The sequence below is a fragment of the Sinohyriopsis cumingii genome, chromosome 15 (assembly GCF_028554795.1).
Source record: "Sinohyriopsis cumingii isolate HCF-2022 chromosome 15, ASM2855479v2, whole genome shotgun sequence".
Lineage (NCBI taxonomy): Eukaryota > Metazoa > Mollusca > Bivalvia > Unionida > Unionidae > Sinohyriopsis > Sinohyriopsis cumingii.
In genome coordinates this window covers 2,132,436-2,148,153 of record NC_142975.1, presented here as the reverse complement: position 1 = coordinate 2,148,153, position 15,718 = coordinate 2,132,436, and the positions used below count along the sequence as shown (strand labels likewise).

General features: G+C 35.9%; 1 protein-coding gene across 2 annotated transcripts in view; it reads right to left on the bottom strand.

Annotated features, from left to right (window-relative positions):
- LOC149781121 (alanine--tRNA ligase, mitochondrial-like) overlaps nt 1-15,718 on the bottom strand; it is a 125,291-nt gene that overhangs the window by 90,918 nt on the left and 18,655 nt on the right. For both annotated transcript variants that reach the window (XM_089935228.1, XM_089935229.1), the window contains exon 4: nt 4,902-5,047. In XM_089935228.1, coding sequence (XP_089791354.1) covers nt 4,902-5,047 — 146 coding nt within the window. The remainder of the gene's footprint in view (nt 1-4,901; nt 5,048-15,718) is intronic.

The window sequence follows — 15,718 nt, the reverse complement described above, 5'->3', positions numbered from 1 at the left end:
AACCGGGTGACGACGCAATCCATAACCTTGGTAAAAGCCCAAGTGCTGATGTTGAGGCCAAAGGGTAGGACCTGGAACTGATAAACCGCATCGCGGTAAGCGAATCAGAAAAATTTCCATGACACGGGGTGGATAGGGACGTGAAAATATGCGTCGGTCATATCTAGACTGACGGCATACTCGTCCCGCCAGATGGAAAGACGGATTGATCTTGCCGTTTCCATCTTGAATTTCAGTGGTAAAATGTATTGGTTGAGGCGACTCAGGTCGATGATCGGCCTCAACTTGCCGTTTGCCTTCTGGATAAGAAACAGCCTGGAATAAAACCCCAGCGATTGCGGTTTTTTCACAATCTCCACCGCCTGTTTTTCTATGAGCGACCGTATCTCCTGTTGTAGAAAGGTATCCTTCTCCCGATCGGACGGTACGTCCGTGAAGAGGGGAGAGGAGGACAGGGGAGGGTGTTGAATAAATGAAATCCAAAGTCCCTCCGAAATGACCTGCATCACCCAATCGTTCTGAGGAAAAAAGGTGGTCCAGTGGTCCTGAAATTGCAGGAGGCAGCCGCCCACAGGTAGGCTGTCCGCAGGTGGTGGAGAGGGTATGTCAATTTTTAGAGTTAGGAGGCTTGAAGACGGAGAAACTTTGTTTCTTACTGCCTCTGTATGGTTGCCTCCTAGCTTGATTAGACTGTTGTCTCCTGGCATTGGGTTGGGATCTATACTGCACATCTGATTGTAAAGATCCCTTGTCCCTGGTCCGCCAATCATCCCTCCGCTGTGGCAGGGGCTGATTTTTTCTAAACGCCTGCGAGGGTTGGGCGGTGAGTTGGAGGGGCAGTTCCTGCACTGCCTGCTTCCAAACTTCTTCAATTTTTCCTCCAAAGAGTAAAGGTGACCCAAACAGAGTCATCCGTAAAGCCAGAGTATGATGGGGCTTGAGCGACGAGGACCACAGACATGCGTCACGTTGTATCAGGTCTAAGTTGGCAGAAGCAGTCAACGCATTAGCCATGGAATGGTGAGCTGCCCTGTTAATAACTCTAGCAATCTGGGCCGTCGCTTCCCAAGCGTGGTCATTGTCGGATTTTTATACGAGTTGGAAAATGGCTAATGAAGCCAAGTCTAACATTGAAGACATAGTGACTACGTTCCGGACTAGCTTTGACATGGCATGGAACACATTTTTGTCCACTTTGTAAAACAGTGGAGCGGACATGTGAACTGCTGACATATTTTTGTCCAGGGCCGGAAGATCCGTACTGAAGGCGTCTGAATGAGTTTTGTACCAGCGACACGAGAACATCGCTGGTACTTGGCTTTCTGAAAAGAACGCCTTAGCATTCCCCGGATCACCTATTCGTCCTGATAGACGATCATTGATCTCCTTAATTTTTGCCGACTGGGGAAGGAGCCGGAAGGACGGCATCTGTTCCTCCCTGTCAAGATCTAGCAACGCCTTAACTTTGTAGTCTTGAGTGGCAGTAGGAGGTGGAGGGCATTCTGAAGTTGCCAACACCTTATAAATTTCTTCCACTGCCGCCTTGAAGCCAAACTCAGTCCGTTCCATTGTTGGATCTGCATACGGCTGATTTGCAGGAGTTTCGTCACCCTCACTGTGTGCCGAGTCATGTTCTGTAATAGCTTGCATTTCTGGATAGAGCCTACCAGGTGGCATAGATGACGCGATTCCGTCATCCTTAACACTGTCACTAACTCTCCCTTGTGGATAAGCCATGAACATATGGACGGCCGGCCCTGCCGGCTGGTTTGTCTGGCTTGTGGTCGGTCTGAATGTTGGTGATGGTCCTGCTATCACCGGTACCGGCTGCTCCAATGGCCTGCTGGACGTACAGATTTCTCACTAAAATCTCCACCATAGTATTGGTATGTTGCCAGCGGTACAGCTTGACGGACGGATTTATCACTAAAATCCCCATAAGTCATGTTTGGTCGGACCATTTTAGCATGCTGGGACAGCTGGACGGCCAGTGACGTAGAGGTTGTATAAAGAAATGGATCCGATGGATCCGGTAAAAACCCCATGTGTCCTGACTTACAGGCCCAAAGGCCATGCTCAGACATGTGGGGGGACTTACGCCCACTGGGCAGCCTAAAATTGGGGGAACATTCCCCCAAAGAGTCAGAATAAGCTGTGGAAGCGAGCGAGGGAAATAAGGGTAATATCTGGCCTGATGTCAATAGCTCCGTCATCGTTTCCTGGACCAAACGACACATCTGTTCAAAGTTGGACTGTTGTACCCTGTCGACATTATTTTCCTCCAATGCCGCTGATGTTACTGTGGCTGACGGTTGCAAATGACGAACTTTAGGTGGATGGGGAACCCCAACGTCCCCCACAAGGATCACAATGGAGGCTGTCTTCTGATGTATACTGAGGACATCAATGCTATCTTTCTTTGACTTATTCCGTCTATCCCTCCCTTTTGCTGCCTTCTGGACTACATCAGCCCATGTTTGCTCTGTCCAAGTATTACACACGCTGCATGATATAGATGATGTACACTTGGTACATACAGTACAAGAGTCATGGTTGTCTTCTTTTGCTTTGAACTTTTTGCATTTCATGCATTGGGTTGACATTTCTACTGAAATGACACAAGAAAAGAAAACAAAGCACAAATTATCAATTCAGCATGCTATTAATTTGCTAATACCATAACCGTTACTAACGGAGTAAGCGAAATTAGTCAGTGTCGCGTTAACTCTTAATTGACAACATGAGTTCCGCGATAACGTGTGTAACATGGTCTTCAGTAAACGAAATCCGTAAGGGTGACAAAGTCACTCAATTTTGAAAACAATTGTTAAAATAATGTATACAACCTGTAGAAGAATCATTGTCCAACGCAATAAATCCAAATTTAACTTCGGATGGTCCAATTTAACGCTAAGATGGCTTGGATTGTTTGGAGATATAATGTACGTGTTATCAGTACAAGCGAAGCTTAAAAACTAGTGACACCTGGCGGTGGCAAGGGGAGGTATGGGGCAAGAGTTATTGCCCTTTGGTCTATATGAGATAAACAGAAAAGACGAATTTTTGTCTTTTAGTAGGGCTCGATTTGAGAGGTAGCAGGCTTATATCCCTAACGTTAAATGCGATCGGGGAACGTATTTGAAAGAGAAATTTCAGCACCCTCCCCACCCTAAAAATGAAATGGACAATTCCTTATAGTAGGTAAATTTAATATGTTGATGTTATTTGTAGGGAAACCACTAAAATTTCAGCCAGAAGAAACTGCTCTCCTTAAAATATTAGCTTGATTCTCGTTCATACAAAGGAACCCATGTACTTGAAAATGTAACATATGCTAGTACATAAGGCATAAAAATAAATATGCGTGTTTCCTATTGCACTAGTTAAAAAATTAGTGTAGGTAGGCAGGGATTTCATTATGTAAACATTTTATATATCATAATGATTAGTATACATAATGTACTAAGTGCTTCAAGTACTGGGCTATGCAAACTCAATAGGATCCACAAAACGATTTCTGCAAAAAAAAGTTGTTTCTTTCCAGTGTTTTTTAAATTTCTTTTTTTAAACCCAAGGGGAAAAAAGTGCTAGGTCAGCAGCAAAAAACAAAGACAAGAACCAGAAAGAAATTTTCTTGCCTAATAAAACAAAATTATATTTTCTTCCTTTTTCTAATCCTAAATTTTTCCAAAATTTGGATTTGGTCCAAATATCTTTCAAAACAACCCATCTGACTGCCATGTTGACATATTAGACACATGTCAAACATGTGATTAAATGTTCATAAATATAAAGATATTTGTAATAATCAAAATTAACTTGTGATAAATGCAACTATTTTGTGAAAGCATTTTAAAAAATAATTTCTGGATTCCTTTTGTCATGAAAAATGAAAACATGTAATTAATATAATTAAATTCATAATTACTAGAGAATTTCACTACATTCCTTATTAACAGAAACTACCAATGTATTGGTGCAGTAAAAAGTACCATGATGTGTACCACCGGAATTAAATACTATGGTAAACTGGTATACTGGTAATAACACACACCTCTAAAACTCATAATCAGTTCATTGATTCTGTTAGTAATATTTAGGAATAACCTTCTACTTGTATAACCATTAACAACATACACTACTGCTTCAAGCAATATGGAAAATATATATATATATATATATATATATATATATATATATATATATATATATATATATATATATATATATATATATATATATATATATTTTTTTTTTTTTTTTTACCTAAAGACAAACTCTGTTAAAATTCAGACCTGGGTAGAAAATTATTTCAAAAGCGAGGCTGTCCATAGGAAAAGTTGAGCCGAGTTAAAGCACCCAGGAAAAGTTTTTTCTAATAAAAAAAGATAGGAAAATTGACACCCACAAAAATAAATGATACTACAGTACATTTCTTTGTGACTTAAGGGATAGGCTGTTGTGCTGTTGTTGTTGTTGTTGTTCTAGGGTTTAACGCCATTTTTCAGCACAAGATAGGCTATACATGGTGGCCAGTATAACTGGTGGAGGAAGAACCCTGGAAAACCCAGGGAAGAACCACCGACCCATGAGAAGCTACTGGCAGGCTTTCCCACGTACCCACGCTAGCCGAGCCTTGGACTCGAACCCACGCAGACAGAGGTGAGATGGCAGTGATCCGGAACGGTGAGCGCTTTAGACCACACGGCCACTCGGGGCCCGGGCTGTTGTGTAAGCTTGGTTGTCTGGATATATGGACTTCATGAAATATTTATGTATGCTTAGTATAGAAAAAGGTAACTGTGTCCATCAGTCTGTCTCTCAGACAGACAGACAAACAGACAGACAAACAGACAGACAGACAGACAGATAGATATATAGATAGATAGATAGTTACTGACCCTAAACTCCTCCAGATGTTTCTACATTCCAAGTCTGGCTTCAAACCGAGGTCAGGGTCTCCTCCGAAGTAAGTAAAATAGAGTCTGTCTACAGGAAGCCTGTACACTTCTCTCAATAGCTCTAATGCCATAGCACATGCATCTTTCTGAAAACAATTTTTTTAAAAACTGTTATGCATGACTTATTCTGTTGATTGGCACTATGGTTACATAATAAATCATACTTGTATGAAAAAACAAAGCTGACTTCTTTCCCCGCTATTTGAATTATTTCACTCTTCCAGTCACGTCCATACTTTTGCATCCTAATGTTCCTTGGAAGAACAAGAAATGTGGAGATGACATTGTTAGAAAGTCTGCAATTTATTTCACAGAATTTATTATTTATCATTTTTCAGACAGCTGGAATAGGTTTTATATACAACCCTGCTCACTGTGTTTCTACATTGAACTTTAGCCATCATATTTACCAATAAAATTCTATACATTGAACTTTAGCCATCATATTTATCAATACAACTCTCTACATTGAACTTTAGCCATCATAATTACCAATACAACTCTCTACATGAACTTTAGCCATCATATTTACCAATACAACTCTCTACATTGAACTTTAGCCATCATATTTACCAATACAACTCTCTACATTGAACTTTAGCCATCATATTTTACCAATACAACTCTCTACAATGAACTTTAGCCATCATATTTACCAATACAACTCTCTACATGAACTTTAGCAATCATATTTACCAATACAACTCTCTACATGAACTTTAGCCATCATAATTACCAATACAACTCTCTACATTGAACTTTAGCCATCATATTTACCAATACAACTCTCTACATTGAACTTTAGCCATCATAATTACCAATACAACTCTCTACATGAACTTTAACCATCATATTTACCAATACAACTCTCTACATGAACTTTAGCCATCGTATTTACCAATACAACTCTCTACATTGACTTTAGCCATCGTATTTACCAAAACAACTCTCTACATGAACTTTAGCCATCATATTTACCAATACAACTCTCTACAATGAACTTTAGCCATCGTATTTACCAATACAACTCTCTACATGAACTTTAGCCATCATATTTACCAACACAACTCTCTACATTGAACTTTAGGCATCATATTTACCAATACAACTCTCTACATTGAACTTTAGCCATCGTATTTACCAATACAACTCTCTACATTGAACTTTAGCCATCATATTTACCAATACAACTCTCTACATTGAACTTTAGCCATCATATTTTACCAATACAACTCTCTACAATGAACTTTAGCCATCATATTTACCAATACAACTCTCTACATGAACTTTAGCCATCATATCTACCAATACAACTCTCTACATGAACTTTAGCCATCATAATTACCAATACAACTCTCTACATTGAACTTTAGCCATCATATTTACCAATACAACTCTCTACATTGAACTTTAGCCATCATAATTACCAATACAACTCTCTACATGAACTTTAACCATCATATTTACCAATACAACTCTCTACATGAACTTTAGCCATCGTATTTACCAATACAACTCTCTACATTGACTTTAGCCATCGTATTTACCAAAACAACTCTGTACATGAACTTTAGCCATCATATTTACCAATACAACTCTCTACATTGAACTTTAGCCATCGTATTTACCAATACAACTCTCTACATTGAACTTTAGCCATCATATTTACCAATACAACTCTCTACATTGAACTTTAGCCATCATATTTACCAATACAACTCTCTACATTGAACTTTAGCCATCGTATTTACCAATACAACTCTCTACATTGAACTTTAGCATTCATATTTACCAATACAACTCGCTACATGAACTTTAGCCATCATATTTATCAATACAACTCTCTACATTGAACTTTAGCCATCATAATTACCAATACAACTCTCTACATGAACTTTAGCCATCGTATTTACCAATACAACTCTCTACATTGAACTTTAGCCATCATATTTACCAATACAACTCTCTACATTGAACTTTAGCCATCATATTTACCAATACAACTCTCTACATGAACTTTAGCCATCATAATTACCAATACAACTCTCTACATTGAACTTTAGCCATCATATTTACCAATACAACTCTCTACATTGAACTTTAACCATCATATTTACCAATACAACTCTCTACTTTGAACTTTAACCATCATATTTACCAATACAACTCTCTACATGAACTTTAGCCATAGCATTTACCAATACAACTCTCTACATTGAACTTTAGCCATCATATTTACCAATACAACTCTCTACATGAATTTTAGCCATCGTATTTACCAATACAACTCTCTACATTGAACTTTAGCCATCATATTTACCAATACAACTCTCTACATGAACTTTAGCCATCATATTTACCAATACAACTCTCTACATGAATTTTAGCCATCGTATTTACCAATACAACTCTCTACATGAACTTTAGCCATCATATTTACCAATACAACTCTCTACACTGAACTTTAGCCATCATATTTACCAATACAACTCTCTACATGAACTTTAGCCATCATATTTACCAATACAACTCTCTACATGAACTTTAGCCATCATAATTACCAATACAACTCTCTACATTAACTTTAGCCATCGTATTTACCAATACAACTCTCTACATCAATTTTAGCCATCATATTTACCAATACAACTCTCTACATGAACTTTAGCCATCGTATTTACCAATACAACTCTCTACACTGAACCTTAGGCACCATATTTACCAATACAACTCTCTACATGAACTTTAACCATCATATTTACCAATACAACTCTCCACACTGAACTTTAGCCATCATATTTACCAATACAACTCTCTACACTGAACTTTAGCCATCGTATTTACCAATACAACTCTCTACATGAACTTTAGCCATCATATTTACCAATACAACTCTCTACACTGAACTTTAGGCATCATATTTACCAATACAACTCTCTACATTAACTTTAGCCATCGTATTTACCAATACAACTCTCTACATGAATTTTAGCCATCATATTTACCAATACAACTCTCTACATGAACTGTAGCCATCGTATTTACCAATACAACTCTCTACACTGAACTTTAGGCATCATATTTACCAATACAACTCTCTACATTGAACTTTAGCCATCGTATTTACCAATACAACTCTCTACATTGAACTTTAGCCATCATATTTACCAATACAACTCTCTACTTTGAACTTTAGCCATCGTATTTACCAATACAACTCTCTACATGAACTTTAGCCATCATATTTACCAATACAACTCTCTACACTGAACTTTAGCCATCGTATTTACCAATACAACTCTCTACATTGAACTTTAGCCATCGTATTTACCAATACAACTCTCTACATTGAACTTTAGCCATCATATTTACCAATACAACCCTCTACATGAACTTTAGCCATCGTATTTACCAATACAACTCTCTACATTGAACTTTAGCCATCGTATTTACCAATACAACTCTCTACATTGAACTTTAGCCATCATATTTACCAATACAACTCTCTACATGAACTTTAGCCATCGTATTTACCAATACAACTCTCTACACTGAACTTTAGGCATCATATTTACCAATACAACTCTCTACATTGAACTTTAGCCATCGTATTTACCAATACAACTCTCTACATTGAACTTTAGCCATCATATTTACCAATACAACTCTCTACTTTGAACTTTAGCCATCGTATTTACCAATACAACTCTCTACATGAACTTTAGCCATCATATTTACCAATACAACTCTCTACACTGAACTTTAGCCATCGTATTTACCAATACAACTCTCTACATTGAACTTTAGCCATCGTATTTACCAATACAACTCTCTACATTGAACTTTAGCCATCGTATTTACCAATACAACTCTCTACATTGAACTTTAGCCATCATATTTACCAATACAACTCTCTACATGAACTTTAGCCATCGTATTTACCAATACAACTCTCTACACTGAACTTTAGGCATCATATTTACCAATACAACTCTCTACTTTGAACTTTAGCCATCGTATTTACCAATACAACTCTCTACATGAACTTTAGCCATCATATTTACCAATACAACTCTCTACATTGAACTTTAGCCATCGTATTTACCAATACAACTCTCTACATTGAACTTTAGCCATCATATTTACCAATACAACTCTCTACATGAACTTTCGCCATCGTATTTACCAATACAACTCTCTACATGAACTTAAGCCATCATATTTACCAATACAACTCTCTACACTGAACTTTAGGCATCATATTTACCAATACAACTCTCTACATTAACTTTAGCCATCGTATTTACCAATACAACTCTCTACATGAATTTTAGCCATCATATTTACCAATACAACTCTCTACATGAACTTTAGCCATCGTATTTACCAATACAACTCTCTACACTGAACTTTAGGCATCATATTTACCAATACAACTCTCTACATTGAACTTTAGCCATCGTATTTACCAATACAACTCTCTACATTGAACTTTAGCCATCATATTTACCAATACAACTCTCTACATGAACTTTAGCCATCGTATTTACCAATACAACTCTCTACACTGAACTTTAGGCATCATATTTACCAATACAACTCTCTACATTGAACTTTAGCCATCGTATTTACCAATACAACTCTCTACATTGAACTTTAGCCATCATATTTACCAATACAACTCTCTACATGAACTTTAGCCATCGTATTTACCAATACAACTCTCTACACTGAACTTTAGGCATCATATTTACCAATACAACTCTCTACATTGAACTTTAGCCATCGTATTTACCAATACAACTCTCTACATTGAACTTTAGCCATCATATTTACCAATACAACTCTCTACTTTGAACTTTAACCATCATATTTACCAATACAACTCTCTACATGAACTTTAGCCATCGTATTTACCAATACAGCTCTCTACATGAACTTTAGCCATCATATTTACCAATACAACTCTCTACATGAACTTTAGCCATCATATTTACCAATACAACTCTCTACATGAATTTTAGCCATCGTATTTACCAATACAACTCTCTACATGAACTTTAGCCATCATATTTACCAATACAACTCTCTACACTGAACTTTAGGCATCATATTTACCAATACAACTCTCTACATGAACTTTAGCCATCATATTTACCAATACAACTCTCTACATGAACTTTAGCCATCATAATTACCAATACAACTCTCTACATTAACTTTAGCCATCGTATTTACCAATACAACTCTCTACATGAATTTTAGCCATCATATTTACCAATACAACTCTCTACATGAACTTTAGGCATCATATTTACCAATACAACTCTCGACATGAACTTTAGCCATCATATTTACCAATACAACTCTCTACACTGAACTTTAGGCATCATATTTACCAATACAACTCTCTACATGAACTTTAGCCATCGTATTTACCAATACAACTCTCTACATGAATTTTAGCCATCATATTTACCAATACAACTCTCTACACTGAACTTTAGGCATCATATTTACCAATACAACTCTCTACATGAACTTGAACCATCATATTTACCAATACAACTCTCTACTTTGAACTTTAACCATCATATTTACCAATACAACTCTCTATATGAATTTTAGCCATCATATTTACCAATACAACTCTCTACATGAACTTTAGCCATCGTATTTACCAATACAACTCTCTACACTGAACTTTAGGCATCATATTTACCAATACAACTCTCTACATGAACTTTAGCCATCGCATTTACCAATACAACTCTCTACATGAACTTTAGCCATCGTATTTACCAATACAACTCTCTACATGAACTTTAGCCATCATAATTACCAATACAACTCTCTACATTGAACTTTAGCCATCATATTTACCAATACAACTCTCTACATGAATTTTAGCCATCGTATTTACCAATACAACTCTCTACATGAACTTTAGCCATCATATTTACCAATACAACTCTCTACATTGAACTTTAGCCATCATATTTACCAATACAACTCTCTACACTGAACTTTAGGCATCATATTTACCAATACAACTCTCTACATGAACTTTAGCCATCATATTTACCAATACAACTCTCTACATGAACTTTAGCCATCGTATTTACCAATACAACTCTCTACATGAACTTTAGCCATCATATTTACCAATACAACTCTCTACATGAACTTTAGCCATCGTATTTACCAATACAACTCTCTACATGAACTTTAGCCATCATAATTACCAATACAACTCTCTACATTGAACTTTAGCCATCATATTTACCAATACAACTCTCTACATGAATTTTAGCCATCGTATTTACCAATACAAGTCTCTACATGAACTTTAGCCATCATATTTACCAATACAACTCTCTACATGAATTTTAGCCATCATATTTACCAATACAACTCTCTACATGAATTTTAGCCATCATATTTACCAATACAACTCTCTACATGAACTTTAGCCATCGTATTTACCAATACAACTCTCTACATTGAACTTTAGCCATCGTATTTACCAATATAACTCTCTACAATGAATTTTAGCCATCATATTTACCAATACAACTCTCTACATGAATTTTAGCCATCGTATTTACCAATACAACTCTCTACATGAACTTTAGCCATCATATTTACCAATACAACTCTCTACATGAATTTTAGCCATCATATTTACCAATACAACTCTCTACATGAATTTTAGCCATCATATTTACCAATACAACTCTCTACATGAACTTTAGCCATCGCATTTACCAATACAACTCTCTACATTGAACTTTAGCCATCATATTTACCAATACAACTCTCTACAATGAACTTTAGCCATCGTATTTACCAATACAACTCTCTACACTGAACTTTAGGCATCGTATTTACCAATACAACTCTCTACAATGAACTTTAGCCATCATATTTACCAATACAACTCTCTACATGAATTTTAGCCATCATATTTACCAATACAACTCTCTACATGAATTTTAGCCATCATATTTACCAATACAACTCTCTACATGAACTTTAGCCATCGTATTTACCAATACAACTCTCTACACTGAACTTTAGCCATCATATTTACCAATACAACTCTCTACAATGAACTTTAGGCATCATATTTACCAATACAACTCTCTACATGAACTTTAGCCATCATATTTACCAATACAACTCTCTACATGAACTTTAGCCATCATAATTACCAATACAACTCTCTACATTAACTTTAGCCATCGTATTTACCAATACAACTCTCTACATCAATTTTAGCCATCATATTTACCAATACAACTCTCTACATGAACTTTAGCCATCGTATTTACCAATACAACTCTCTACACTGAACTTTAGGCATCGTATTTACCAATACAACTCTCTACATGAACTTTAGCCATCATATTTACCAATACAACTCTCTACATGAACTTTAGCCATCGTATTTACCAATACAACTCTCTACATGAACTTTAGACATCGTATTTACCAATACAACTCTCTACATGAACTTTAGCCATCATATTTACCAATACAACTCTCTACATTGAACTTTAGCCATCATATTTACCAATACAACTCTCTACACTGAACTTTAGACATCGTATTTACCAATACAACTCTCTACACTGAACTTTAGCCATCATATTTACCAATACAACTCTCTACATGAACTTTAGCCATCATATTTACCAATACAACTCTCTACACTGAACTTTAGCCATCATATTTACCAATACAACTCTCTACACTGAACTTTAGCCATCATATTTACCAATACAACTCTCTACATGAATTTTAGCCATCATATTTACCAATACAACTCTCTACACTGAACTTTAGCCATCATATTTACCAATACAACTCTCTACATGAACTTTAGACATCATATTTACCAATACAACTCTCTACATGAACTTTAGCCATCGTATTTACCAATACAACTCTCTACATGAACTTTAGCCATCATATTTACCAATACAACTCTCTACATGAACTTTAGACATCGTATTTACCAATACAACTCTCTACATGAACTTTAGCCATCATATTTACCAATACAACTCTCTACATGAACTTTAGCCATCGTATTTACCAATACAACTCTCTACATTGAACTTTAGCCATCATATTTACCAATACAACTCTCTACATTGAACTTTAGCCATCATATTTACCAATACAACTCTCTACATGAACTTTAGCCATCATATTTACCAATACAACTCTCTACACTGAACTTTAGCCATCATATTTACCAATACAACTCTCTACATTGAATTTTAGCCATCATATTTACCAATACAACTCTCTACATGAATTTTAGCCATCATATTTACCAATACAACTCTCTACATGAACTTTAGCCATCGTATTTACCAATACAACTCTCTACACTGAACTTTAGCCATCATATTTACCAATACAACTCTCTACAATGAACTTTAGGCATCATATTTACCAATACAACTCTCTACATGAACTTTAGCCATCATATTTACCAATACAACTCTCTACATGAACTTTAGCCATCATAATTACCAATACAACTCTCTACATTAACTTTAGCCATCGTATTTACCAATACAACTCTCTACATCAATTTTAGCCATCATATTTACCAATACAACTCTCTACATGAACTTCAGCCATCGTATTTACCAATACAACTCTCTACACTGAACTTTAGGCATCGTATTTACCAATACAACTCTCTACATGAACTTTAGCCATCATATTTACCAATACAACTCTCTACATGAACTTTAGCCATCGTATTTACCAATACAACTCTCTACATGAACTTTAGACATCGTATTTACCAATACAACTCTCTACATGAACTTTAGCCATCATATTTACCAATACAACTCTCTACATTGAACTTTAGCCATCATATTTACCAATACAACTCTCTACACTGAACTTTAGCCATCATATTTACCAATACAACTCTCTACATGAACTTTAGCCATCATATTTACCAATACAACTCTCTACACTGAACTTTAGCCATCGTATTTACCAATACAACTCTCTACATTGAACTTTAGCCATCATATTTACCAATACAACTCTCTACATGAACTTTAGCCATCATATTTACCAATACAACTCTCTACACTGAACTTTAGCCATCGTATTTACCAATACAACTCTCTACATGAACTTTAGCCATCGTATTTACCAATACAACTCTCTACATGAACTTTAGCCATCATATTTACCAATACAACTCTCTACATGAACTTTAGCCATCATATTTACCAATACAACTCTCTACACTGAACTTTAGCCATCATATTTACCAATACAACTCGCTACATTGAACTTTAGCCATCATATTTACCAATACAACTCTCTACATGAACTTTAGCCATCATATTTACCAATACAACTCTCTACATTGAACTTTAGCCATCATATTTACCAATACAACTCTCTACACTGAACTTTAGACATCGTATTTACCAATACAACTCTCTACATGAACTTTAGCCATCATATTTACCAATACAACTCTCTACATGAACTTTAGCCATCATATTTACCAATACAACTCTCTACATGAACTTTAGCCATCGTATTTACCAATACAACTCTCTACAATGAACTTTAGCCATCATATTTACCAATACAACTCTCTGCATGAACTTTAGCCATCATATTTACCAATACAACTCTCTACATGAACTTTAGCCATCATATTTACCAATACAACTCTCTACATGAACTTTAGCCATCCTATTTACCAATACAACTCTCTACATGAACTTTAGCCATCATATTTACCAATACAACTCTCTACATGAACTTTAGCCATCATATTTACCAATACAACTCTCTACATGAACTTTAGCCATCATATTTACCAATACAACTCTCTACATGAACTTTAGCCATCATATTTACCAATACAACTCTCTACATGAACTTTAGCCATCATATTTACCAATACAACTCTCTACATGAACTTTAGCCATCATAATTACCAATACAACTCTCTACATTAACTTTAGCCATCGTATTTACCAATACAACTCTCTACATCAATTTTAGCCATCATATTTACCAATACAACTCTCTACATGAACTTTAGCCATCGTATTTACCAATACAACTCTCTACACTGAACTTTAGGCATCGTATTTACCAATACAACTCTCTACATGAACTTTAGCCATCATATTTACCAATACAACTCTCTACATGAACTTTAGCCATCGTATTTACCAATACAACTCTCTACATGAACTTTAGACATCGTATTTACCAATACAACTCTCTACATGAACTTTAGCCATCATATTTACCAATACAACTCTCTACATTGAACTTTAGCCATCATATTTACCAATACAACTCTCTACACTGAACTTTAGACATCGTATTTACCAATACAACTCTCTACACTGAACTTTAGCCATCATATTTACCAATACAACTCTCTACATGAACTTTAGCCATCATATTTACCAATACAACTCTCTACACTGAACTTTAGCCATCATATTTACCAATACAACTCTCTACACTGAACTTTAGCCATCATATTTACCAATACAACTCTCTGCATGAACTTTAGCCATCATATTTACCAATACAACTCTCTACACTGAACTTTAGCCATCGTATTTACCAATACAACTCTCTACATTGAACTTTAGCCATCATATTTACCAATACAACTCTCTACATGAACTTTAGCCATCATATTTACCAATACAACTCTCTACACTGAACTTTAGCCA